The sequence below is a fragment of the Podarcis vaucheri genome (genome assembly GCF_965113315.1).
Source record: "Podarcis vaucheri genome assembly, chromosome: 12".
Classification (NCBI taxonomy): domain Eukaryota; kingdom Metazoa; phylum Chordata; class Lepidosauria; order Squamata; family Lacertidae; genus Podarcis; species Podarcis vaucheri.
In genome coordinates this window covers 38,573,995-38,601,879 of record NC_138750.1, presented here as the reverse complement: position 1 = coordinate 38,601,879, position 27,885 = coordinate 38,573,995, and the positions used below count along the sequence as shown (strand labels likewise).

At 43.2% G+C, this 27,885-nt stretch overlaps 1 protein-coding gene across 3 annotated transcripts in view; it reads left to right on the top strand.

Moving 5' to 3' along the window:
• Positions 1-27,885, top strand: part of ZNF804B (zinc finger protein 804B) — a gene marked incomplete at its 3' end in the record, with an annotated part of 315,429 nt that overhangs the window by 95,417 nt on the left and 192,127 nt on the right. The window contains exon 1 of one of the 3 annotated variants that reach the window (XM_082194118.1): positions 1,542-2,606. The exons of the other annotated variants lie outside the window; for them this stretch is intronic. Coding sequence (XP_082050244.1) covers positions 2,499-2,606 — 108 coding nt within the window. The 5' untranslated portion in view covers positions 1,542-2,498. Of the gene's footprint in view, positions 1-1,541; positions 2,607-27,885 lie in introns of those variants that run through there. 3 annotated transcript variants of the gene reach the window in all.

Genomic DNA, 27,885 nt, shown 5'->3' with positions numbered 1-27,885 from the left:
TGAGACGGTGTACAATTTTGAGTCATGAAAACAAAAGAATAAAAGAATAATGCAACATTGCAGATGCTGATTTCACTAAAAACAGTAAAATCCAGAAGCCATAAAATAAAAATTCAAAACTCCAACAACCAAACTATAAAATGTGCTGGAATACCTGGCCAAAAGTGGGAGTCTTTGCCTATTGCCCAAAACACATCAAAAATAGCACCAGGTAAACTTCTCTGGGGAGGGCATTCCATATGCGGGACACCATGCTCAAGAAAAAGTTCTGCCTATTTCCATCTGCCTAACTTCAGATGGCAGTCCAGAGGAGAATCACTGATGAAGAAGGAAGTGTTTGGGCAGGCCCATGTGGTAGGAAGTGCTCCCTCAAAAAGCCCGGTCCCAAGGATGCCTCTGAATGCCCCTTGCCGGGGAATGACAGTGAGGGGCTCCTGTACTCAAGTTTTGGTTGTGGGCCACGCAGCACCTGGGTGGCCTCTGAGGAGGTAAACAGGATGTTGGATCAGATAGGCCTTTGGTCTGGTCCAGCAGGGCTCTTTATGCTGTTTGTAGGTTACAACCTGCATTTGAAAACCAGCCAGGTGTAATAATGAGTCAGACTTCAGGGAGCTTCAGGTTCAAATCACCCATAGCTGCCAACTCTCTGGGGCCCTGGGTGCCTGAGCACCCAAGAAATTCCCCACAAATTTCGGTGCCACCACATGACACCCGCAGCTCCAGGCACCCACGGTCACGGGGCCACCTTGGCCCTCCTGAAATCAGCCATGATGCTCCCTGGCTAACCTGGAGTCAGTCCCTACCACTCGGCCTAACCTAGTTGTTGTGAGGAAAAATGTGGAGAGGGCATGTGATAATACAAGTGTCCCACAGGTTTTAGCTTTTGGCACAAACTATCCCTGGACGAAGAGGGCTGCCATAAGAGTTGAGTTCCCTCTCTGCCCCCCCCCCCAAAACACCCTGTGATGCGCTTGTTAACTTATTTTTAAACGAAGCGAAGCGAGGTTTTATAGCGCGAAGCAAGAGTTGGAAGTTCCAGCCAGCATTTGCCATCCTTTCCGTTCCCGCCTCTTTCTGCCACGAATCCTTTCCGATCTCGGGCCTTATTCTGGCGCCGGCATTTCGCGCCTTCAGCCCGGAGCTGAAGGGAAACGCGGGAGGCAAAGCTCCTTGACGAGGCAGGGAAGCTAATTCAAGGGGAGTTCTTGGCGGCGCCTTTCGCGGGATGGTGAGGGCGGCCCCGTGAGAGGAAAACGGAGGAACGAGAAGCGGAGCGATTGTCAGGCGGCGGGGCCGCGCGCGTGTCTTGGGGGAGATGCGGGATTCCATCTCGTTCCGCTTAGGACAGCTGCTCCGTCTTTTTGACGTGGACATGGAGCGTTTCAAAGCCCCCCAGCCTCCAAGGAAAACAACGCCGCCTCAATTAATTTAGGGACGGCAAGAAGAGGCTTGAGGAAGTGGAGCGGCGCAGGATGTGACTCTCCTTCCTAGACCCTGAGCTGCCCAAGGCGTGTGTGTGTGTTTTGGGGGTGAATGCTGCCAGGGGTTCCCTTCACGTCTGAGCGATTCCCGCCTCCTCCACTGAGGCGAATGCCTGACTGCTTTCCCCTCCGCTCTCTCGAGAGGGAGGGAGGGAGGAGGAGAAGGAGGAGGAAAAACGCGGGACCGTCGACCTCCACCTGCTGCCCCTTTCCAAATTCCCACTGGGCGGCCATTATTGGGACAGAGGAGGATCAAGCGCTGCTTGGCGCGCGCCCTCCGTCCCCTCCTCCCTGCCCCCCCCCGCGGCTCTCTCCCACGCCAGCTCGCGCGCGCTAAAAGGTGAGGCGGCGGGAGTCCCTGGCTGGCTTTGGCACAGCCTGCAGCGAGCGGCGTGCGAGGGACTTTGTGGTGCCGGCGGGGACTCATCTCTCCATCCCTCGCCGCGGCGCCAGGAAAAGCGATGGGGAGCCGCTGCTGCTGCTGCTTCCGAGAGCCTCCCCTCTGGCTGTTCGTGCCTCCATAGGAACCTGCTCTGAAGAGAGCGAGCGCGGAGGAGCGAGTCCAGAAAGGGGGTGGTGGGTGGGGAGGAAGCGCGGCGGCGGCGCCTCCCATCCTCCCGCCAAGTTGCGCGCTCGCTCTTTCCATCTTTTCCCCGTCTCTTCTTTGGCGGAGCTACCCAGAGGAGCAGCATGTGGACTGGCTCCCCGGCTCCCTACAGTGCGCTCGGGCTGCTGCTCCTGCTGTTGCCGCCGCCGCTGCTTCCTTCGACACAGCCTGCTGTTGGCTGCGAGAACCCGGGCGCTGGATGAGCGAGAGACCGGGGGCGGGCGGGTAGCGGCTGCTGCGCCTTGAGGGGTTCTGCTCCCGCCGAGGGCAGGAGGAGCGGCGGCGCTGGGCGGCTCTCGCTGCTGCTGCTGCAGAGGACCCCGTCCGCTTCCGCCACGCGCCCCCCTCCAGATCCGGCGTCTGCTAGCGGGCTGACCCACTGCCCCGTTCTCAACCCCGCCCGGACCCGCATGGCGTGCTACCTGGTCATCAGCTCCAGGCATCTCAGCAACGGGCACTACCGGGGCATTAAAGGGATCTTCAGGGGACCGCTCTGCAAAAACGGCTCGGCCTCTCCGGTAACTGGCACCTTACTCCATCATCGGTCTACCTAGAGCAGGCGGCATAGATCTAGATAGGGGCGCACGTTTCTCGTAGGAGCGTCTGGGGTCATCTACGTCGGGGTGGGGGGGGGGAGAAGACGCGGGCACTTTTGCTGCCTTGGGTCCATTTGGTTACATCTTGTTGCTTAAGCTGACTTTTTTAAAAAAAGCTTCTTGAATGTTTCTGCAAAGTTTTCTCCTTCCGAATTCACCGTTGAAACAGGCTTAAGACTCGGGTGTTTAGGAGCGTATCGGTTGTCTTGGTGAGGAATATAGATCGGATTACTAAAAAAAAAATGGTATTTGGCGCTGTGGCTCCGGTGAACCACAGATGGACACGGTGCTGGCAGAAAAAAGTTAGAGCGACTTTGATATGTGCCGCGGAAAGTTGGTGGAGAAGAACTCGAAGCCTTGTGGGTGGGGGTAACAGGAGTAGCGGAAAGTTAGACGCCAGAAGAAAGCCAAGGGGGCGGCTGGGAGTGACCACTGAAAATGACAAGATTTGACCTTAAGGCCATGTAAGAGAGGCAAAGGAAAGGAAACAAGCGGTATGTGGGCCAGAGAGAATGATAGTGGTGCTTAGTGGAATTAATAGAATGCTTAAAGGAAGAGGGTTTTTTTTGTTGTAAAGTCGTCTTATTTATTTTAAAGTATTTTCAGCTGCTTTTTAAGGCTCACAAAATAATGTACAAAAGAAAATTGACACAGGCAGAAAAAACAAGAGGAGGAAACCTCAGGTGACCTTTTTCACAACCAGGGCTTGACTTTAATCCCAGCATGCATTATAAGAATACTTTGAAATGTGTTTTACGTCTCTGTTCTGCTTTCCTAACTTTTTCCTCCTCCTTTCTCTTGTGTCTGCCTCCTTGACAGTATAAGCAAGGTCTATTTTTCTTAACAACAAGAGAGTTCATTTACTTTTAAAAAAAAGAAGAAGTTAGAATATGGTGACGTTGCACCTTAGATTGGCGGCAAGATGCCGAAGGGGTAGGTTGAAGAGAAGTGCCTTAGAGCATGAGTAAGATGCCAGCTGTGCTGAGGTAATTTACAGTCCAATCCTATGCAGGTTTACTCCAAAGGCCTCTTAGGTTCACTGGGACTTAGTCCCCAGTGAATGTGTATAAGCTCGTGTCTTAATGCCCAGAATAGGATCTAAACTCTGGTATAAAAAAGATCAGGGAAATATTCTGTTGCAGAACGACAGTCTAGAAAGCAGAATTAGAATGCCAATAAATGGAATCTCTGAAAAGACCCCCTCTTAATGACTGGGGTTTTACTACAGAATAATAAAATCTAGAGGTTGAACGATAGTGCTCATTGCAGGATGACAGAAGCACGGCATATCTTTGAAGTTTTCAACAGTGACATGATAGTTAGATGACATTTCACAAGTACAGTCCTTGCACTATTATAGTAGATAGGTGGGAGCTGTCTAGGGTTGCAAATGCCCATCCCTGAGATGCAACCCACCATTGTGAAACTATTGGAGAAGTGTTCTCCAATAGGGAGTGCATGTGGTGCTGAGAAGAAAGTTCCATGGAATTGGATATAATTGAACAGGTGGCAAAGCTAAAGTGGGTGCAGCTATAAATGAGAGACTGTAAAGAAATGAAAGTGCTAAAGTGTAAGGAAGGTACAATGCTCTGGTTGGAAGCAGGATGCTTCCAAATGCCAGTTGCTGGAAACTGCAGGAGTGGAGAAGAATCGTTGCGCTCACTTCCTGGTTGCTGGCTTCCCACAGCCAACTGGTTGGCCACTGTGAAAACAGGATAGTGGACTAGATGGGCCAATGGCTTGATCCAGCAAGGCTGTTCTTCCCTGAATGGGAAGATTGTGGAAAAAGTGAGCGAAAGCTATGCTGAAAGCTATGAAACAACTGCAAAGGCAGCTTTGTAAACTGCAGAGGAGATTTGATTTGATGGGAAACAGTTGGAATTATAAGGAGAAGGTTATTGGAGTATGTTGGAACTGATGGAATGTAAAAGAATTTGCTCCAAGGAATGAATACTGTAAGATGTGGGTTAATTTTGAGCAAGGAGCATGATGCAAAGGGTTTTTTAAAATTAACTAATTGCCAAGCTATGGCAGCTACACAGACAAATGACCGCTGTGGTGTTAAGCACCAGTGAGCTGTCGTTTTAGTGCCAATAACTGGTGAAAATGAACACAATGGGCTAGTGACCCTTTACCATATGTATCTAGTTCTGAGCTCCACAGCATTCTCTTCTAAGAAGTATTTGAACTTTAGAAGTTCATTTTGCTATCTCTTCTCCTCTGAAAACTGTTATTCTTCTTGTAGGACTCTGGGCACTGTAACTTCACATGAAAAAGTAAAAATTGTTGTGGTGTCCCATTGTTTTAAAAAACCCAAAATTAGGGCAGTTGGGTTGGCCTAATAAAAGGCACTTCCCTAAATATGGGTTTTGTACCTCCACATGTTTCTTCTCGAACATTAAAGAAAACATATTCATAAGCACACAGTTGCACACTTGCATTTCGTGAGAAGGTTCTAGTTTGTTCTTTACTCCAGTATAGCAGCTGAAATATGTACACACAATGTACACAATGTGTAACCCGTAGTGCAGCCAGATTAGTAAGGTACACTGGATTCATTTATTTGTTTGTGTTTGTAGACCACTTCCACTGATAATGTAGAACAAATAACCACACTTAAACCAAATACCATAAAACTGTAGCACCATCTATGTACAGAGTGCTTTACAATGAGCAGCTTTGACAGGTCCCTTCTCCAAGGGCTTTTGATCTATAAATAGAGAAAAGGGAGAGAACAAATGAAAGGGGGAGGAATGGAGGCAGGGGAAAACAGGAAAACAATATGCTATTATTTCTGTTATGCTTACTTTGGCTTAGTTGAGTTGTCCTTCTGTAATCCTCAAAATTGACCGATTGAACTTGGGGAACTTACCCAGAGAAAAGACTTCCTCAGTTTCTGTTTTTATAATGCTCAAAGTCAGGAGTGGCCCATGAGATGCCTTCTAGATATTGTTTGGGACTACGTTCCTATAAATCCCAACCATTGGTCATGCTGACTGAGGCTGATGAGAGTTGGAGTCCAGCAACATCTGTAGGGCTCCATGTGGACTATCCTTGCTCTAGACATTGGGTGCCAGGGGATGTTTCACTCCTAGGGCTTGTAGTGGCATGGGGGAGGATATTTTTTCAGGATCTGGTGTATGGGTTAAAGAGGTTTTTTTTTTAATTAAACCTCCTCATAGACTGGTCCTGATGCAGCTCCCCTAGCCTTACTTGTAGTTTAGTCCTCAGTTCCTGTAATGACCATTCAAAGAGCAAGGGCTGTAAGCTGTGAGACTGCATTGCTATCCACACACAGGACTTCTGGGTAGATGTGCAGAGGATCACACTGCCAGTACAGTGGTACCTCGGGTTAAGAACTTAATTCATTCCGGAGGTCCGTTCTTAACCTGAAATTCTTCCTAACCTGAGGCACCACTTAATGGGGCCTTCTGCTGCTGCCGCGCCACCGGAGCACAATTTCTGTTCTCATCCTGAAGCAAAGTTCTTAACCCAAGGTACTATTTCTGGGTTAGTGGAGTTTGTAACCTGAAGCATCTGTAACCCAAGGTATCACTGTATTGGTTTTCACTTTGCAGTTGTAATTGACACAAGGACTTCTGCTTCTAAACTGTGGAGGCTACCTGGTACCCAACCAATATGTTTGTGATGTCTAGGAAATGTGTTTTACCCTGTCCTTACCCTTGTTGAGATTTTCATCCAGAAGAACTTTGAGAAAATGTCTTTCCCTCTCATTTTTAAAAAAGTGAAAGCTGATTTTAAATATGTTTGAAAGCTGTTCAGGGTTTGGGGGATTATAGGGCGGGGGGAACCTTGCATGGCTTGCATGCAAAAGTCAAGAAATTTAAAATGTCAGATTGCTCTGTAAATGTGCCTCCAACCACACTGTACATCTGTATATTCTCAATTCTTGTTTCTCACAGAAAAATATGAATGGACACACTGTTGTTTATGTGCCAGCGGTGCACTATGAACAGGATGTAAGATGCATAGTACTTTTAAACTCACATATTACCTATCCTTCTGGATTATTTTCTCATTCGCTTTATTCTGAAATTACCATGTCTGCTTAATTTGGAAATTCTTGGTTTCCCTTAGGTTTTGTAGGGGTTTTTTGAGGGGCGGGGGGCTTGATTGAGACATCTGTTTGTGAGTTCAGTGCTTTATCTTTTGTTTCTCGAGCAACATTTTGAACTTTCATATAATCTTAAATATTTCGTTTTAGTGTATGAGCCATTAAAAGCTTCTTGCATTTATGGAGTGCCATCTACTTCATGCATGACTCTGTGTAGCCTTTAATGTGTAATGTGTACCTTTCTATATTTAAAGTGTTCTCTATTAACAAACCATGAAATGTCAGCAGGCTTATGGCTATGCTTTTGGATATGAGAACAGTAGTGAATATTTTAAACACCTTTATGAAATTTCATGGCTGCGTGAACAACAGTTTACCCATCTGGATATTTGTATGTGTCACTTTGTATCAATGTCAGTGGTTGTGCATACTGTACTTACAGTGGACACACAATTCTGGGGGAATGAGGCTCCCATAGCAGCTTATGGAAAGAGCCAGGTGTGCATACACTGCATGATCATAGCCTTTGGGACAATGGCCAGGATTTACATAAGCATACTGTTCATTTTTGCAAAGTTGCCATAGAGGAGAGAATCCTGCTCTTTACTGATGATTCCTAGCACAGTATGATTTCTCAGGTGAGCAAGAAAAAGTTGGAGGATGCATGCAAGGCAGAGGTAAGCACAACTGTGCTGCAGAAAGCCACATGCAGTCTTATTTCACATATTACGTGTTAATTTTGTACCCCACACCATTTGTTTATTTAGTAGATTTGTATACCACCTTTCATACACGATGGAACTCACCACTTCTCAAGTAGAGTGGTAACTCCGTTTAAGAACAGACTTGTTTACGAACTATTTGGTTCGTAGTGTACTGGTTAGCAAACTTTACCTTGGTCTACAAATGGAAGCTGAATGGTGGAAGGGCACCGGCGGTGGGAGGCCTCATTAGGGAAAGTACACCTCGGTTTAAGAACGGCTTTGGTTTAAGAACAGACTTCCGGAACGGATTAAGTTCGTAAACCAAGGTACCACTATATCTGTCATCTAGGCACTGGCCAGACCTCCATTTATATATAGCTGCAGCAGGTGGCTGAATCATGTGCCTCAGACCATGCCTGGGGACCAGCACAAGTATTCCCAGTGCAGGTCACCATTGGAGAAAGAAAAAAGTACAATAAATTCAATCACATACAATCAGTAAAACAGCAGAGCAAAGCAACAGGTAAATCATAGTGAATAAAGCACAACAGATCTTTCTTAGGCTACAGTAGGAGGCAGTGATAAGCAGTGTGTGTGTGTGTGTGTGTGTGTGTGTGTGTGTTTGTAAGCCTTGGGTTTGTACATTGTCATCTCTACTTTCTTCTGATATGGCTGCAAGGTGATCTGAAGCCTCACAGTTAACCACAGTTTAGTCTTACATTAGTCTAAGTGTTCTAAACGCCTCTTTCCAACCCTACTGGAATGGGGAGTATGCATGCCCAAGGCTTGCCTCGACTCACCTTTGTGGCAATGAGTAATTGTTTATCATAGACTCCTAGAACTGTAAAGCTGGAAGGGACCCCAAGAGTCATTTGTGTCCTCTTCTGGTCTGACAAAGAAGCCCAAGGGGCAAGGCAGATTGCAGCAGCCCTGCGGCACCATTGAGAGCTGATGCAGCAACTTGCTCCAGCAAAGTCTCCTAGACTCCGCCCTCTTTGTGATAACTGCAGTTTTTAAAGGGCCAACTTTTGGGCATGCAGACAGGCATTTCTTCTGAGCTCGCTGGCCTCCTACTTTGTGTGTAACCTGCACTGTTTGACCAGTTCCTCAGGCTCTGGGAAAGACATTTCTGAAGGTCCCAGATCTGGCACTATGGACCTTGGTGTTCTTGGATCTGGTCCAGAGTGCTCCTACCTTGACAGCTTTGGCTTTACTGGCTTCCTAGCCAGCAACTTAGAGTCAGGAACCCAGTGTGACGTCTTAGCTGGTGACTCTGCAGCCTCTGATTCAGTGTCTTGGTGGCTGCTTTACTCTGGAGCTTGGGAGAATAAAAACGCTTTAGCCTAGGACCAAAATGATGGCCCTCCCTAGAGAGAACATTCCAAAAACAGGGTGCCACATCTGTGAAGGCTTCTCCCCAATTGCCACCTGCCTTATCTTGGATAGTGAGGACAGCTCAGATGACTATTTTGGCAGTCAAAAATGTAGATTCTGCATTATAGAATGAACACATATGGAGGGGCAATGGGATTATGATACTAGGCTCTACCCCCCCCATGCACTTCCATTATAATGTAGAGTGACCTGTGCAAGGTATGGAGTCTATTACCACGATGCCACCACTCACCTGTGGTGTTTAGTCCACACAAAAGGGGGCTCAGATGCAGATGATCAACTAACAGATTCTATTGCTATGAAAACCTCCACCTTGTCCCATAAGCAAGGTCTGGCAAGAAGTTTCTGCAAAGCATTTTCAAGGGCAGGTTTCTTGCACACCACTTAAGAGGCTTTATCACAATCAAGTGGTGTGTAAATTTTGTCTTATTTATTTATTTAACAAAGAGTTGTCTACAACTAACATTTACTCAGAGGAGACCCATTGAAATTAATGGGCTTAAGTTCATCGCAGACATTAATTTTAAAGGTTCCACTCTGAGCAAAAGTTATTTGAATACAACCCAAAAGTGTTTATTATAGGCATAACAAACATTTTTGAAATCTAATAGAACAAGCTTCTTTTGAAATGTCAAATTATTTTCTGTCGATGAAAATCTGTCTCCTGAAAGGATACCATCATAACAGACTCAAATACGACACTGCAGGTTTGCAATTTGAAGAGACACATACACACATATCCTGAATTAAAAATTTGAGACATGCCTCATGCTTTTCCACCTGAAAAGGTTTATTTTTAGGGTGGGATAGAATAAGAATTATTCTACCCTTGTTCGAGTCCAATTCCTGTGGTTTGGATGCTAGTCCTCTTTCTAAGCATGAATGACAAGGCAAGCCCAGAGCAGACACCCAGCAGGCAACTTCCTCTGAGGACACAGCACTTTGTTAATTCTCACCACCAGGAATGTTTGTTAATCCAATCACATATCATTCAGTGTCATGGCTGTAGTCCATGCCTCTCCAGCAAAAGCTGATTGGAAGAAGGCAAGCAAGTCATGCAGAGTTGCAGCAAACATGCCCCTCACTGGCTCAGAGGCAGTTTTGGGGTGGTATGATCAGTGTGGCTGCACTGGGTGCCACGCTGCAGAAGACACCAAAACAATGCTTTAGAACAAAGCATGCAGAGGCAGGAGGCACAAAATTTTATCAACACACAGGTGCTACTGAAATTTTAGAGCTCAAAGGCAGCCACTGAGTGGCTGGATGCTTTGAGGCTTATGTTTGTCTCACTTAGAATCACAGAGTTGGAAGGTGCCTCTGGCTGATATAGGAAATCTGCTGTTACAGCATCCCTGGCAAGTGGCTGGCTAGCTTCTGCTTAAAAGCTTCTAACAATGGAGAGGCCACCATATTATATGGCAGGCAGTCTCTTCCACCATTGAACAGCTTGTTATCATCAATAGTTTATTCCTAATGTTTACTAGAAACCCACTTTCCTGTAATTTGAACCCTTTGGTTCAGGTCTTAAGCTCTACAACAACAGAAAACAATTTTTTTTCCATTGCCTTCAAGGCTGTCCTATTGCCTCTTAACGGTCTCTTCCTTCAGGCAAAACATAATGAATTCCTTCAATCTTTACTCATAGGTCTTTGTCTCCAGGCCTTTCATCTGGACGAGTTCCAGATTGTCAATATAACTTTCCTACACTGCAGTGCCTAGAACTGGACACAGCCCTCCAGGTAAGGTCTGACCAAAACAGAATAGATGTCATCTGGACACTCAACTATGTATGAAGCTAGCTTAACACTGAGTTAAATTATTGGTCCATCTAGGCGAGTTCTGTCTGCTCTGACTAATAGTAGTGGCTGTCCAAAGTCTCAAGATGTATTTCCCATTATCTGCCACCCATTCCTTTTTAAGTATATGCCAGGGATTTAACTTGGAACCTACTGCATGGAAAGCATGCTCTGCATGATGTCCCTTCTGTCTCTGAATCCCTGGCGATGGCTCCTTTCAAAAACTCATTGACAAAAGCCATGGGTGTTTCAAATGAAGCTTGTTTTGCTGGCTCACAATTTGGGAATTGCTGGCTCAGACCAGGGGTCTGGTGTGTTGCTTGCTGGAACAAAATTATTACTTACTGTGAGGACTGAGTAATGTAACTTCAAGACTGATATAAATGGGAAAGCTCTTGAACTGATGATTGACTGAAGAGTGGGGACGAGAAATGCTGAGCTTTAAGAATGAGTCAAAAGCAGTGGACTCCTGAGAGGGTTATATTTCCTTCAAGAGGTGCATTTCAGAAGCGTCATTTTCTCCTTCCCATTTTTCACAGAATAACAAATGCTCTTTGAGGATCCGATATATGTCCCCTGCAAAATGAAATATGACCCATATGCAAAATTCTAGCATTTACTAAGATTTGTAAAGCTCTGTGCAGAATACTTATGGCCATGAATATATCATACTGATCACAGGGCTGCTTGGAGCTGCCGTTGGGGGTTTTTTTTCTTTGATCTGTGATGGATACATATAATACTGGCCTGCTGCAAAACTGCTTCAGTCAGTATCTTACCAGACATGCCACAACCTTGGCAAAAACAAACTCACAAGGCAAGACCCAGACTTTGCCAGGATCTTTGCAGAGTCCTGCAGTGGTGCCAATGACTCAGCAGATGTCTTCCTTTCTTCTCCTCCACTGTTTTGATCTAGTGCTGCTGGGCTGCTTGAGGCTTTTCAGCTAAGACATAAAACGAAGTCAGTTTTAGTTACAGTTATTAAAATTACTTCATGTTTCTGCGGGTAATGAAAAGTTAAACTGGTAATTGAGACCTAGGATGGAATGCATGTTCTTTCATAAGGTGTCTCCCTCCCCCCCCTCAAAATCACAAAAGGATCTATTAGTAGTTGCCACTTTATTCGCTCCTCAGATGGTTATTTAGTGATTGTGTTAAGTAGTTGATTGTATTCCATTTTAAAAAAATGTCTTTGCTTCACTCAGGGCCATGGTGATTTCCTTAGTGAAATGCCTAAGAAAGGTTTGTGAACTTTGCCTTGTAAGCTGAATATGTTCCGCTTCCTGTTGAGTGTGTTCCGTTTGTAAATTGAGTCCCCCGCTGCTAATCAGAGGCTTTCTGTTGAGTCTGTTGGCTGTTTAGGACTGAGCACCCACACAACACAGAGGTGATATTTGGAACTTTTGTTTTTGCTATTTTTGTGTGTGTTTGTTTGTGTGGATTTTTCATTTTATTGACTGTGACTTGTTCTTCATTTTATGGGACTGACTTGCGACTGTGGCTTATGACTTCGTTTTTGTGACTTGTTTTTGTGACTGTGTGGAACCCAGTTCAGCTACTGATTGATTGATTGATTGATTGATTGATTGAGTGACTGCAGAAATGGATAAAAGCCCCATCCAAACAATGACTATCGTCAGCGCATGTAAGAAATTTTTGTTTTGTTTTGTTTTAATCATCTACAATACTGTCTTATTTATTTTATAGTACAGTACATTGATTATTGCTTTTATTTTATGGATCAATGGTCTCATTAGATAGTACAATTCATGTTAAATTGCTGTTTTAGGGGTTGTTTTTAAAAGTCTGGAATGGATAATTCCATTTTGCATTACTTTCTATGGGAAAGCATGTCTTTGTTTTAGAATGCTTTGGTTTTGGAACAGACTTCCGGAATGGATTATGTTTGGGAACCAAGGTACCACTGTACTGCAGTGGTAAGGTAAACTGTGCTTCTGTGTGCTCTTGCTTCCGTCACAGTGTCCTGTTGCACCAGAAACCAATTTAGTCATGCTGGCCACATGACCAGCTGTCTGCGGACAAATGCCAGCTCCCTCAGCCTGAAAGTGGAGATGAGCGTCACATCCCATAGTTGGATTCGACTGGACTTAACCATCCAAGGGTCCTTTACCTTTACCTTACCTTCATTGGATCATGGGTCCAAGAATACATGAATTCAGATCAAGTGGTTCAGAGATAATGTTTAAAACAAAATACTGAAAACTGAAGTTTCTTAGAAGTTTCTACTACATGCTGAAGAAGTGACCCATTTTTTCAAGATAAATTCTAAATCTTTCAGCCCACTGGAATTAGGGACCATGGTGTTCAATGGGGCTTTCTCCCAAGTATATGCACATAATAAGAGTGCAGCTTTAAACTGGAAACAGCATGCCTTTTCAGCAGTCAAAGGGTCTGCAGTACACACCTCAAGGAACTGCTTTATTATTTTGAAATATTTAAAATACGATGATGAACAGGAATAGCAATGAGATGTCCCAACAACTCAAGGCGAAAGAAATCACAGATACTAAGGGCATGTTTGCGCTGTCTGTTGTTCTGCTTGTATGTCAAGTACGACCAGTGAGTTCACAGCACATTCTATGTGAAGACACTAGCGGTCAGAGCTCCACTTATATTGAAAAATAATTTCCTTTATGAGAAGAAGCTTGCTTCTTTCAGGATATGTAATGCAATGTCTGATCAAGCTTGGTAAGAATGCGGGGATCTATTGGCTGGAAAAGTTTCCTGGCCAGGGGCAGTAAGTGCTGTAGGCGTTTGTTAGATGTTAGCGGGTGACTCCCACTGAAACTCAGTTTCCATTTACGTAGTGAGTAAAGTTGTTTTGTGGCGTTACCAAGCAGTGAAAAGAATCATAGAATTGTAGAGTTGGAAGGAACAGTGACTTGAAAAATTAAGTGAGTAAACAAATAAGCTCTAATCTTCGAATCCTAAGGACATCGAGGCAATATGTAGCATTATTAAAATGAGCAATTCCATTTTGGAATAAGGTTGCTTCCATGAATGTTGTTCACTGAGAACTGTTCAGTCAGGCTGCTTTATATTTGAAATAAAGGACCTGCAAAAAAAAAAAATTGAGAATGTGAAAGCCTTTTAAGGTGGATTTTTTGCATTCATTTAGTTTCTCATAAAGAATTATTTGAACCGTGTCTGATCATTGGGCTCAAGACAGCAATATTTTTGTGTGAGTAGTTTCTCATGTGCTGTGGAAAAACCTCAGTCCCGTTACTGTAATATGTGCTAAGGTTAAGTCTGGACTTTCACTGAAATTTCCATTATATAAAGGTTCTATGGATGGAACACACAAAGGTTCTGTGCATAGCTGGAGTCCAGTCTATCCATTATGCCTGCAGTTGTTATCTTCCGGTTAAAGTCTCTTTTAATGAAGAAGCTAAAAAAGACCTCAGCTGTAGGTTTTATGTAGAACAATCCAATGCAATTCTGCTCAGAAATAAGTGAAACTGTGTTCAGCGAGACTCACTTTAAAGCCAGCATTTGAATTCTCTCTCACCTGTAAAATGTTATGAATAAAAAAGCCACACTGACCGGGGCTGGATCTCGACACATCAAAGAAGTGATTCAGTTAAATGTTTTGTAAACTTCATAGAGGGAAGTTCTGTTGGCGAAAAACGGGACTCCACAGCACCATATAGTGTCATAATGTTATAATGCATATAAAGCGCTTTATCTGTACAAATGTAGCTGAGTCCCAGATCATACCCTCAAGTTTAAAACTGGCTAATTTCTGCTTTCTATATTGCATTAAAAGCATTCAGAAATAATGGACACTGGACTACAGGTTTACCTGGCATGACTTTAAAACAACAACAACAACAACAACAACAACAACAACAACAACAAATCACTAAAGAACTTGCAGTCTTATGTGCTGGTCTTGTGTTCAGTGCAGCTGCATTGAAGTTCAGAAGGAACTGAGTTTTAAGCCTTGTTGTTTGTTGTAAAAGTCTTTGCTTGTCTTCAGTTGTTTTTGTCATGCTGTCATGGACCAGCTGGGTAAGCACCACGAGCCACAGTTTAAGAACCACTGGGTTGCTGAAGAAAAATTAACAAGATATGCATGCTTACTTATCTCAGGAGAGACCTTTGTTGTTAAATATTTACTCTAGTGACTCTATCATCAAGGTAACTGTTACTATTTTATAGTGATAAACTGATGGCATGTTAATTTTGAGATTTTTCTGCCATATGCCTAATAGATAAGATGTAAACATTTTCTTCAGACTTCTGTCCAAGTTTCAAGCTTAGATACAGTCATAATAGGCAAGCTTCCTTAAGAAGCCTTCCCACCCACACCCATCTCCTAGAAAAGTTGCAGGAAGATTGAATGAAAGTCTGCATACTCTAATGGGCAGTGGGGGTGGCAGTACAGTTTAAAGTATACAGAACACACCAGTATCCACAAGAATGCTTTGCCTATATTCTTTCCCAACTGAATCTGAGAGGTGATTTCATTGTTGATGGGGGAAAGTGTTAGTTGTAAATCAGAAGTGCACTAAGGCAGATGCTTCAAGAAATAGCCTAATGAGACCTAGGCATTATGAGCTTTCACCCCAGGGTGTCCCTGCATAGTCCCTGCCGAGTTAAAGCTGAAGTGACGTGCTGCTGGCTACAAAACGCACAATTTTAAAATAGTGAAGAGCATTTGAGGAACACATGCTCCAGAATCTGTCTTTAGTACATAGGTGTGTTGGCGTTTTTTGTTGCTGCTTTTTGCTCTGTGGGTGTGTGTTTGTGGGTGTGTTTCTGATATACAGTTGGTATTTGCTCAGAGTGCAAACGCTGCTATTTGTGGGTTCGTTTCCTTGTTTTAGATTGTATCAGCTTGGCAGACTACTTTGCAAAGTACATCTGGCAATGCTGATCACCTGTTAGAAAGTAGAGCGGGTTATTGGACTGAGTCTGGCTCTGGTGTGCTTTTCCTCTGCCACTTTGATAATTAAAATTGGTGATGCATTTTGCCGCTTCCTGTGAAATACATGCTCAGTGTGACATTTTGACCACGGCGCTCATGCAACACGTGGTCCTTGGATTGGTATCTATCGCCCTGGAGGTTAAAACGCAGTTGAAACTGATATTCTGCATTGTAGTGAGAAGATTCAGCACGTGAAACACAATAGGATAGTGCCTTAGATCTCCCCCTTGGGTATCAACTCATCATGCCCATAGAGAGCTAACATCCAAGGAGGTCTATATTTCTAGGAACATAGGAATCTGACCATTGGTCCATTTGGCTCTGTATTGTCTACTGAATGGCGGCAGCTCTTGTGGGTTTCAGACAGGAGTTTGTCCCATCCATATCTGGAGGTGTCACTAATTGAATATGAGACCTTCTGCATGCAAGGCATATGTTCAGACATTGACTTTTGCCCATATAAGCATTGAGTAGATATAATACAAGTCAATGTAAAGTCATTACATTGCACAGGTAGTAAATTCTAGCGTCAAAAGCTTTGTTTGGGGGGGGGGGTTAAAGAAAAAAAGATATAATGCATTTATGAATTCATCCATACCCCCAAATGCATATACATTCTAAGTTTAGGTGGCCACCTTCGGAGCCAAATAAACAGCAATCAGATCCTACCATCTCACTCTAGGAAACCTGCTTATTGAGCATTCATCCTGATTTGTTTATATATTTTTGTATGTGGAGGTTGGACTATATCTGGTCTTTTTAATATTGATGTTCTATTGAAAGGTTTTCATTTATTGTATAGGTGCAAGTGATATTATTATCCTAATATACATATGGTTGCTAATAACCTACTACATTCTGTATAAAGTCATTCCAGGTGTCAATATACCGGTATTTGTCCAAACAAAGTCTACATCTATAGGCAATCTGTTCATACAATGCAAGTGTATCTATATCTGTTCTTAACTGAGTGCTTGCTCTTATATGTTAGTTGGGAAGTTGTTTGACAATCAGCATTCATTCTGATTTGTTTGCATGGTGTTTATGCATCTTTCCATTAATCATTTGTTGATCCTACATTTTCCATGCATTTCCCAATTACTTCTCTAACTGCAAAAGTTCATTTTTTAAAAAGTGGAGTTATTGCTCAAGAATGACAGAGCATTTTAATTCTGTTTAAAGTGCACTTTTAAAGCTCGTTTGCAGTTGAACCCCTCCCCCCAAATACAGACAGTGAAGGTGACTATGCTCACTTACAACTCCACGCACCCACACTGTATCTTGGTATTTTAGCCCCAAATTCTCATCTTCTGTAGGTTGGGGAAAATACTGAAGCTCAGAATTCTTTCATATGACTTTTCTATAATTTTGCAAGATGGTACCCCTCAACAAGAGGATTTCCAATGTCAACTAGTATTTTCAGACATAAGAAGAGTGTGTTGAAAAAAAGCAAGCTGGCTTACATATACAAAGACTCTTGTGGCTGCATAATATTGAAAACATCTCCAGAGAAAATGACATTTGTGGGGTTGCTGAACTGAGATCCTGTTGTTTAAATGGGATTCAAACAACAACAAAGGAATCTTTGACATTGCTGCCAAGAAACAAGTGCCTTTTCCCTGTTAAAGAGAAACCAAACTATCTGGAGTAGAGTTATCTAGCTCCCATTTCTTATCTCTGCCTTTTGTAAATTGAGTGTGTAATAAATAGAGCTGCACAGAATGTCCTTTTTTTTAAGAAAAAAAGGATAAACTGTATGACATCAAATTTTATATCGGAGCATTGAAAGATATTGGTACGGCAAACTTTATAGCCAAGAAGAATATAACTGTTATCTTTAAAGCATAGGAACATGTTTAAATTATAGTGTACTTCTTCACCAACCTGCATGTTTCTTTTCATTGCAACAGATTTAAGAAATAGGTCAGGAATCTGTAAAAAGGTGTTCTTAGGAAATTCTCTTGGCTTCTGCTCTTTATACACACGTAACAACATTTTTAGAGTGCTCTGAAAATCAAAGCCTGTATTATAAACTGTTGTTCCTTTGTACAAATATTTCTGTGGCCTGGTCATGGATGACCCATTAGGGTTCCCTTTGCCAGAAAGAAAGAAAGAAAGAAAGAAAGAAAGAAAGAAAGAAAGAAAGCTTAGTATGTGGACCATGGTATTGTGGCCACGTGAAGGATGTGGTCCAATTTGGTAAGAAGGCAAATAGAAATGAGCAATTAAAATTGGGAGGTTTCTGGGAATATTGTTAAGAGGTTTTTGGAGCAATGTAACTTAGGAAGTGGGACGCAGGTGGCACTGTGGGTTAAACCACAGAGCCTAGGACTTGCCGATCAGAAGGTCAGCGGTTCGAATCCCCGCGATGGGGTGATCTCATGTTGCTTGGTCCCTCCTCCTGCCAACCTAGCATTCGAAAGCACGTCAAAGTGCAAGTAGATAAATAAATACCACTCCGGCAGGAAGGTAAACAGCGTTTCCATGCACTGCTCTGTTTCGCCAGAAGCGGCTTAGTCATGCTGGCCACATGACCCGGAAGCTCTATGCTGGCTCCCTCGGCCAATAAAACGAGATGAGCACCGCAACCACAGAGTTGGTCGCGACTGGACCTAATGGTCAGGGGTCCCTTTACCTTTACCTGGCTCAGGAAGTATTGGTGATAGTTTGGGACTGCTGCTGCCATAAATCAGGTACTACCTGTGTGTTTTTTTCCTGTTTCCCCACAATGCCTTATCAACCTTTATAGTAGAAAATAGATTATGAAGAAGATTATGGAGAAAATTAAGGGGAATCTGTAAAGGGTATCCATGAAACAGTACTTTGCATTCTATCTGCGCCGAAAAAATGTAATGGTGAGTTAGACTTTGGGTCAAGATGCTTTCCCGACCTGATTATCCTCAACATAATCCTGTTTAGAGATAAGTCCCATTGGCTTCATTGGCTCTCTTAAATCAGTAAGAGAGATCATGCATGTCAGAATGTTATACTTTGCATCTACCTTACAACAGAAGATGTAGGAACAGGACTTAGTCTTGGCACAAATGAACGATCCTCTTAGAGTTTGATCTAGAACATTACATTAAAGTCAGTGGGAGTTACTTTTAATTGATGTAGGATGGGGGATATCAGTTAACTCACTTGACATCCTTTTCTGAACAATTGTTAAGTACTTTGGTGTTCCGTTCCCACATAATGCAGCTATAGCAAGCAAATTTCCAGTCCATTTCATATATTTTAGGAAAAGAGGGGCTGGTAAAAATAAAAGGGTTGGTGTGAAAGTAGAACACTACAGCAACTAGCGGAAGATAAACTGCTTTTGCTTGTGCCTAGGATCTTTGAGGAAAAATGCACAAGTGTTTGTCTCTTGGCCTAGAGCTAGCATCTTTTGCAGTGGGAAAAGGCTTTGGAGGCTCTGCATTGTTGCAGCATATAGAGAATTGGGATTTCTGTAATTTGGGGGGAGTAAAACCAGGTTGATGAGACATACGTCTCTCCTCTGACAATGAAAAAGCAGGCTAGCTAAGAGGCCCTTCAGTTGTCCTTTCTCTTGCTGACTCTTGTACATGGTCGAAGTGCAAGTCACACTCTTGCTGGCAATTATACACATTAAGTATGCAAATATAGCGGGGCTGATTTCCATAAAATGCAAAGTACCTTGGCCTAGCTAGATGGATCTTAGATATGACATAGCTGAAAAGCAGATCCCTGAACTGAATCAATTAATTGTGCTTGATGGTGACCCCAGGATTTTGAAGAGTCACTCAAGCAACTGCTAGTCTGGAGAAGGTTACTAGTGTGGGCGTTATTCCCACCCTGGATGTGGATGGCTGAATTTTACTAGATGGCAAAGATATTTGCAGAGGAACAACTAAGAAGAGAGCTGAAAGCCTGGAAGAGAAAATAAGGGGAGAGTTGGCATGTAAAAATATGAATATGTTAATAGTAAATGGGACTGTGAATTGTAAAACTATGTATATATGTTCAGATGGACTGGCTTTCCTTCTGAAAAAAGGCAGCACAGAAAAGAAATAAATCATTAAATGAGCCAGATAAGAGAATTATTCTGAAAATGGACCCGTCATGTGACCACAGTCCATACATACTGTTGCATAAGTTATATGGCACTTCTAGTTTACCATCAACAACAGCTCCACTTGCTCTGACTGTTTGCATAAAATGCTAATATTCTAGCACATTAGCATATGCAAGCACCTGAGGGCAATTTCTTATGGTGCTCATAAGAAAAAAGTGTATTTTGGAACACATAATTAAGGCCTCCTACATAGAGGTTGGTTTCTGCTCAGACTTGAGTCAGGAGCCCTAGACATTTATTCAGTAATTCTGGGTGCGTAAATGAATTAAAAATAAAGTCATTAGCATTCAGAATTTATCTACTCCTTTTTGGCCCCAGTCCCCAAACCTTTAGTCTGAAACTGTTTCACTAAAGCCAGTAGGGGTACTACACAGAGAAAGGAACTTGAGAACTGCAGCTTGTACCTGTCAGCTCTAGACATTAGTCAGAAATTGGGCCAGTTTCTTCTCACATGCTAATTAATTAGCTCACGCTGTGTGACAGGAAGAATATGAGTATATCATTTTAGTAACACAGAATCAATACGGAAATATTTTTGAAAAATAACCTCCCCCAACGTCTACTCCAAACCCAATTGCAAGTTGCTTCCAAATGGTAGTAAAGCAGTATCATTGTGTTAATTCTAATACTAAGGACAGAACCTACTCTATCGTTTAATGGTTTATTTATTGATTTAAGTTATTTTGTAGCAGATGCATTGCTTCCATGGAAGAAATAGCCAGAGACACAAGTTATTTTCAGATCACTTCATTTAGCATGCACGAAATAACTGATTACTATTCACCACGTATTTACTTAAAATATATTATAAGTAAGCCTGGAGATGATTAGCAATGGTATGTAAGGTAAGCATTTGTGGCTTTCAAAAATAGGTTTGCCAAAGATAGAGCACCATCATTAAGAGCCAATTATCATCAGATGCCCTCTGGGATGCAAAAGAACCTCTGGGACCAAGGACTGTGTCAGTGACAGTGCAATCCCTTATATGCCTCCTCAGAAATAAGATCCATTGAGTTCAATGGGACTTACTCTCAGGCAAGTGTTTATAGGATTGCAGCCGTATGAACTTGGATTTGTACCAGTAAGCGTAATGGGTGAATCCAGAATAGCTACTTGCCCCTAGGCTCTTATTTAAATCAATGGGGCCCAAATGCAACCAAGCTGCAATGTAATCCTATGCACATTTATTCAGAAGTAAGATTGGTTGTATTCTACAAACTTACTCCCAGCTAAGTACGACGGATAGATTTGCTGTTTTCAGATCCAACATGTAGCCTGAATTTGCTACTGAGCATACACTGACAACAGAGCTGTGGCCAATCCACATGTGTAATTAAGCAAATCAACATTTTTTGAGAGTACATATAAGTGCACTTAGTATGTGAAACACTGCAGTATCTTTTTAAATGAATAATTGGGATACTTGCAGAACATGCAAGAAAAGAAGAAAATTTCAATAGGCTTTCATGTTGTTTCGTTTAATCGTACCTTCCTTGATTATTTTGCCCACTGGTGGTTTTATTATACTTATTAATAATGGTAATGCTGAAATCAGCTGGAGCATTTGCCATGGAGATATTAATGAGGAAACACAGCCTGAATCTGCAGTTCTGACCAGCACATTCCCCAGGTCTGCCTTAAAGGTAGGCTATCAAGAGATTTATCTCTTGCTTTGCGACTGGAAAAAATTGTCATTATAGGAATCCTTAAATGCTTTACAAATGGACTCAGACTATGGATCAAACAGTGTGCTCTCTGTATAGTGAGATAATTGCTGGGTCTTTGATTACTTTCTGAGTAGGGTGAAGGACACAAGAACTTCGTAATTAAAAAGTTTGATAATATGTTGTAATTTATATTATGACTTAACTGTACCCTAAGCAAAAAAGTGGGGGTAGGAGCCAAGGAGTAGGGGTGATAACTGCCTTTCAATTTTTGTGAATTCATTTGGGTTAATCAGGAAAGGATTTTTACTACACCCTTCCTTTGTCGTGTGTACACACCTACACAAACAGCAAAGCCAAGCTGCCTGTCAGTTTTCTATCTTCAGCATCTCTCATGAATTAATGATTATGATGACAATTCCCCCTCCCCCACGTACTCTGTCCAGTGAAATCTGTCACATAAATTCCACTTTAGGCAAAGTTTGGTTGCAACTCCCTATGGAACCAGGGAGTGGTGTGGTTATTGTAGATTAATTAATCCATAGCAAAAAGGAAACGCTTTTGTGTATGCCTGAGAAGATACCTGCAATGTTAATGACGGATCCATTCTCTGATTACCACAAAAAGAAAATGGCTGCATCGTCTTTGATCCTATTAGCAGAAGAAGAAGAAGAGAAGAAGAGTTTGGATTTGATATCCCGCCTTTCACTCCCTTTAAGGAGTCTCAAAGCGGCTAACATTCTCCTTTCCCTTCCTCCCCCACAACAAACACTCTGTGAGGTGAGTGGGGCTGAGAGACTTCAGAGAAGTGTGACTGGCCCAAGGTCACTCAGCAGCTGCATGTGGAGGAGCGGAGACGCGAACCCGGTTTCCCAGATTACGTGACTACCGCTCTTAACCACTACACCACACTGGCTCTCCTTGCAATAGCAAGGAAGGATTTTCAAGTAGTTCTTTGTTGTTGTTGTTTAGTCGTTTAGTCGTGTCCTACTCTTCGTGACCCCATGGACCAGAGCACGCCAGGCACTCCTGTCCTCCACCGCCTCCCGCAGTTTGGTCAAACTCATGCTGGTAGCCTTGAGAACACCATCCAACCATCTCGTCCTCTGTCGTCCCCTTCTCCTTGTGCCCTCAATCTTTCCCAGCATCAGGGTCTTTTCCAGGGAGTCTTCTCTTCTCATGAGGTGGCCAAAGTATTGGAGCCTCAGCTTCATGATCTGTCCTTCCAGTGAGCACTCAGGGCTGATTCCTTAAGAATGGATAGGTTTGATCTTCTTGCAGTCCATGGGACTCTCAAGAGTCTCCTCCAGCACCATAATTCAAAAGCATCAATACTTTGGTGATCAGCCTTCTTTATGGTCTAGCTCTCACTTCCATACATCACTACTGGGAAAACCATAGCTTTAACTATACAGACCTTTGTTGGCAAGGTGATGTCATTCTTACTGTTTCCCAACTAAATACATTGTTCGCCTTTGAAAACGAACTATATAAAAAATGCAATGGGAATAAAGACCATCCCATGCAGCTGTTTTCTTTTTGTAATGGCTTCTTACAGATGTTTTTTGATCCTTTGTGAACCTGGTGATTAATTGTTTGTTTGTTTGTTTGTTTGTTTGTTTATAGAAACATTTCTGTACCACAATATCATTAAAAACATCAACATGATTTACAACACAAATATCTATATACAATTAAAAAATCACATAAAACCAGAGAGCTTCGACTAACTCTTGCAGAAACACATTTTCTAATTCACCTTCATAACCAAAGTAGCATAGAAAAGTTTTCAGCAGGATTTTGAAGGTTAGAAGTGAAGGTGCCCGCTGAATCTTTTATTGACAGAGCGTTCCACAGGACAGGGCCAATGACACTAAAAGCTCCGTTTTTCATTGCTTGGGGCCACCACCAAAGACGCTCCTGCAGATGATATCAGTGATCAAGCCAGGATAATAAGGGTTTCGGCTGTCCCTAATGTACCGTGGAACTAAGTTGCTCAGGGCTTTGTAAATTAATACAAGGACTTTGAACCTGGCTCAATAGTAGATTTCAGCCACGGCAGCTAACCCTGTGGGGGAGAGGCCAGTTCACATCTTATTCTTGTGTGTATGGCGAAGAAGGTAGTCTTCATTGGCTACATCATGACATAGTGTCATTCCTATGAGCCCATTGTATAGGTACTTTAGGATTGTATTATCAAGCAGTTGACTTTCCATGTTAAAAGATAATACAATTCTGGTAGTAATTCAAGGGTATGCATACTTTTGCACTAAAAAAAATAGAGATCCCTTTAATAATAACTTGTCATCACGTATTTTGTTTTTCTGTTTCCCTTATAGTGTTGTTGTTATAATGTTTGTGCATGGTGGTTACTGTTAAGCAGCTTACTTTACAATAAGGAGCATTACTAGGGCAGATTTCATTATCAGTGACCAGGTGGTGACTTGCTAATAGGGAAAACTAGTCTTATGGCATTAGAAAGATTAAGGAGAAATCTCTGTGTAATGAACCCACAAAATGCTTTTTAGAATAAGTGCACTACTTTGTTGCAATGTGTTTTGGATAGCTAGCCAAGATTTTAGAAAGGCATTCGTAGCCATTGGGGTTCAAAAAGCAATATCACCATCTTAAGTGACACAGTCAGGTGTGTGGCCCTTGAAGTGGAATGGCTTAGAGATGGCATGCAGGCCAAGTACAAAGCCTCCAGGTACACAGAAATACATTTATTGTGTCCAACATGTTTCAGAAATCTTTATCAAAAGGACTTTTGGGCTCAACCAGCTTATGTCTTTGGCCTCTGACTCTGCTGCAAAAGAATCTTGAAAGATTCCTCTGCCTCCTATATCTACTGCCTTCCTGTTTGTTTGTTTGTTTGTTTGTTTGTTGGTTGGTTGGTTGGTTAGGTGATGTAAGTAGAGTTCAGTCCTGCTTTGCTTTCACCATGCTCTGCACCCCCTTTCTTTGCCAAGTAAGAGCTTTAAATACAGTGGATCCTCTACTTACAACCATAATCCGTTCCGGAGGTCCGGTCATAACTAGAAACGTACATAAGTAGAGGCTCACTTTCCCATAGAAAGTAGTGGAAAAGTGAATTGATCCATTCTAGACGATGAAAAACACCCCCTAAAATAGCAATTTAATGGGGATTTTACTGTCTAACGAGACCATAGATCCATAAAATGAAGGCAATAATCAATGTACTGTACTATAAAATAAATAAGACAGTATTGTAGATGGGGAAAAAAATATTCCCCCCTTACATGCACTGAGGGTGGGTGGGCTTACCTGGCTATAAGCTGGGGGTGGTGCAAGGGTCAGTAAAGAGCTGATTCACTTTGGCCAGGGTCACTTTTTTTCTTGCCAGGCCAGGTTCTTCTCTGGACTTCCTCAGGTTAGTTCCTTGGCAGGGTTTGGGGCTGCAGTGCGCCCTGCTGTGCCTCTTGCAGGCAGCACCTCTTCCACAGCTTCAGGGGTGGGATGGGGGCCCTCTCCCCAGCAGAAGAGGACTCAGCGCTGCTCCACAGCCAGTGGGGTGAGCTCTGGCAAACTGGAGGCCTCTCCCTGGCAGCAGAGGCCCCAGCGCTACCCCGCAGACAACCAGACAAGCTCCGGGCTGCTGGCAAGGCCTCTCCCCGGCGGTGGAGGCCCCAGCCCTGCCCCGCACCTGCAAAGCCTCTGTTTGTATCTAGAGGAAAGTTTATAAGTCGAAGCACCTACTGAAGGTTGTAACTGGAATCGTACGTAAGTAGAGCTGTACGTAAGTCAAGGTTCCACTGTATAGCCATCATTCATCCGGCTTAGGGTAACCATGTGCCATAACCAAGGACGGTGCTCTGTTTGAAGGGCTTTCAGAGAGCAGTTTTCTGTTGGAGGTGACTTTTATTTGAAAGGTTGCCCAGCCCATTCAGTTTAAAGGTGAAGAACCAGGAGAAGGGAGTCAGGGACCTTGAAATTGCCCAATGGCAGTTAGCAGCTGGAGCACAGACTGAGCAGCCAGACGCACAGGAACAGCACAGGAAAGCTGCCTTATACTGAGTCAGACCAATCAGTCCATCTTGCCCAGTGTTGTCTACACTGGCAGTGGTTCTCCAGGGTTTCAGGCAGGGGACCATCTGGGCTATATCTAGCGATGTTAGGGATTCAACCTGGAACCTACATGCAAAGTAGATGCTCTGCCATTGAGCCACACCCCTTCCTGTCACCTGGTCTTCCCTGCTATGGTAAAGCATATTATATATATTTACACTATAGTCATTATTTCTAAAAGTGTATCTATATGTATGAATTACATACATATACAGTATGTATGAATTGCATGTAGATTTCATTCAAATCTGTGCTTGCTTTTGTCCTTTCTTTGGGTGATGCATTTCCCCTTTTGGAGGTGATAGATATGTAGTCATCTTATCTGGCTTCTTCTGTTTCAGCTAGTGGTGGTCCACACTGTTGCATCATCACAGTAGAGTCTAGGATACTGGCACAACAACTGACAATTTAAGATTGTTCAGCTGCAGCAGTTCTTGTGCCTGGTCCTCACTGCTGCTTTGTTTGGTACAGAGGCTTAGAGTGCCAGACCTTCAGGACACATCAGCCTACCACAAAACAAGCTAAAATGAATTCTGCTAGGCTGCTCTGGAAAAAGATGGTTTGATATCTCCAAGTGGAACAGAGGACACATTATGATGGTTGTGTATTAATTAGATATGCATGGTACATGACTGTCATTTTCCTAATTCGTTCCTAGCTTTTGAAGATTTCAAAAGTTCACTGCATTTGTAAATCAGAGTGCCTCTGCTATACACAAACCACCTTGTGTTCTGCCCACAGATTTATGGTTATATAACCTTCATTGTGTTCGTTGACATTTCTAGTACTGTGCTAGCATGATTTGTTTTAATGGTTTGTTGAAAAGTGACTAGAAAGGGAAAATAAAATATGGCAAATGTCTGTGCAAAATTTAAGGAGCTGTTGCTTTGTGGTGCACTTAGGCTTGTTTTGTCTGCCAAAGGGCTAGTGGAGAGAAAAGAATCTGCCTTTTTATATAACAGGCTCTCCCAAAGATCACCAATGAGAATCCTAATAATTGATTCCTATAACAGAGCTATATATTCAGTAAACAGAACTTCAGAATTAAAGTACCTTCCAGAAAGGGGGTTTTCACATTTAGAATGTCAGAAGTAAGGCACAGTTTTGAACCGAACTAGCTGAAATAAGAGGTGTGCATTATGCAGTAACGGAAACAAATGGGAACGATCCATAAAAATCCACAGAACTCTCTGCTGCCTCTGTTGCGTGCACGTACTCTGTATCCATACCTGTCAGGGAACTGCCATCAGTGCCGGAGGGAGAGAGCAAAAGCCAGAGGGATTCCAGAGAGCGTCCAGGGATCGGGAGAAGCAGCCCATCTTCTGGGGAAGAGAATCAGCGTAGCACCAGTGGAGAAGGTGGGCAGATGGGGGAAGCGGCGAGGCGGTCCCATGACTCCTTGCCTGGGACCAGCGGGGAGAGTAGGGGTCCTCCGTTGTCCACGCCCTCCTTGCGCAGAAGGCTTCCGCGCAGGGAGACTAGGCGGAGACTAGGCGTCAAAGAGCTTCTTTGCTGGAAGAAGTTCAAGAAACGCCCACTGACAGATTCTGCCGGCGATTGAGTCAGCCACGGGTGAGTGGCTGTCCGGACAGAAAAGGTTCACTTTGGCAACCCAGCCAGGTGTTTGCACCCAGCCGGGGAGATAAGCACCGGCTTATGTACGAGCAACCCCTAGAACCATTACAATACCTTATACACAACGCACCTGCCCAAATTAATATATCATCCTCTCATGCACAAAACACAAAAAAGCATCCCTTAGCGAAGCCTGATAACAGGTCCCCTGGGTTATGTTGAGTTGAGTCTACTGTTGGGATGGTGCTACATCCTCCCTTCCCTTTCCACCAGCTAAGCCCCAAACCTGTTCCTAGGTCCAGGGTACTGACCACTTAAAGGGGGGGGGGAAGCATCTGAGCATTTGGAATATTCATTTGCATTCCAGATCACAACCCATTTTTAACTTGGGGATTTTCTATTCACCAGGTTTGGCGGGGGGAAATTGGCTTTTCTGCAAATGTGTGTGTTCTGTGTTTTAATTCGATACCTAAGGCATTTACCATAATTCCTGGGATATGAATAACAGATTATCCAAAGGGAGAGGGGGGGAAAACCCTCAGCTGTTTTACATATATCATAGGATGGTTCTGGGTTTGTGTACGCCAGTTAATGTTTCCCAAGCTGTGCTTTAATGATTTATCAGATTAACAACCAATAGGGCTTTGTGATTAACACAGTATGTTGATTTTTGTTCTAATGTGTTGATTACACGAATAGGTACATTTGCTTTTTATAAATACACTCCCCACTCATTTTAAAGCAGGTGATTCATATCTCATCTTTCTACCCCAGCTTTTGCTACATGAGTCAACTTCAGGTGTCATGTGGCTTGAGGAGGAACTGCGGCTTCTCTCAACTCTCTGTTTTGGGCAAATGA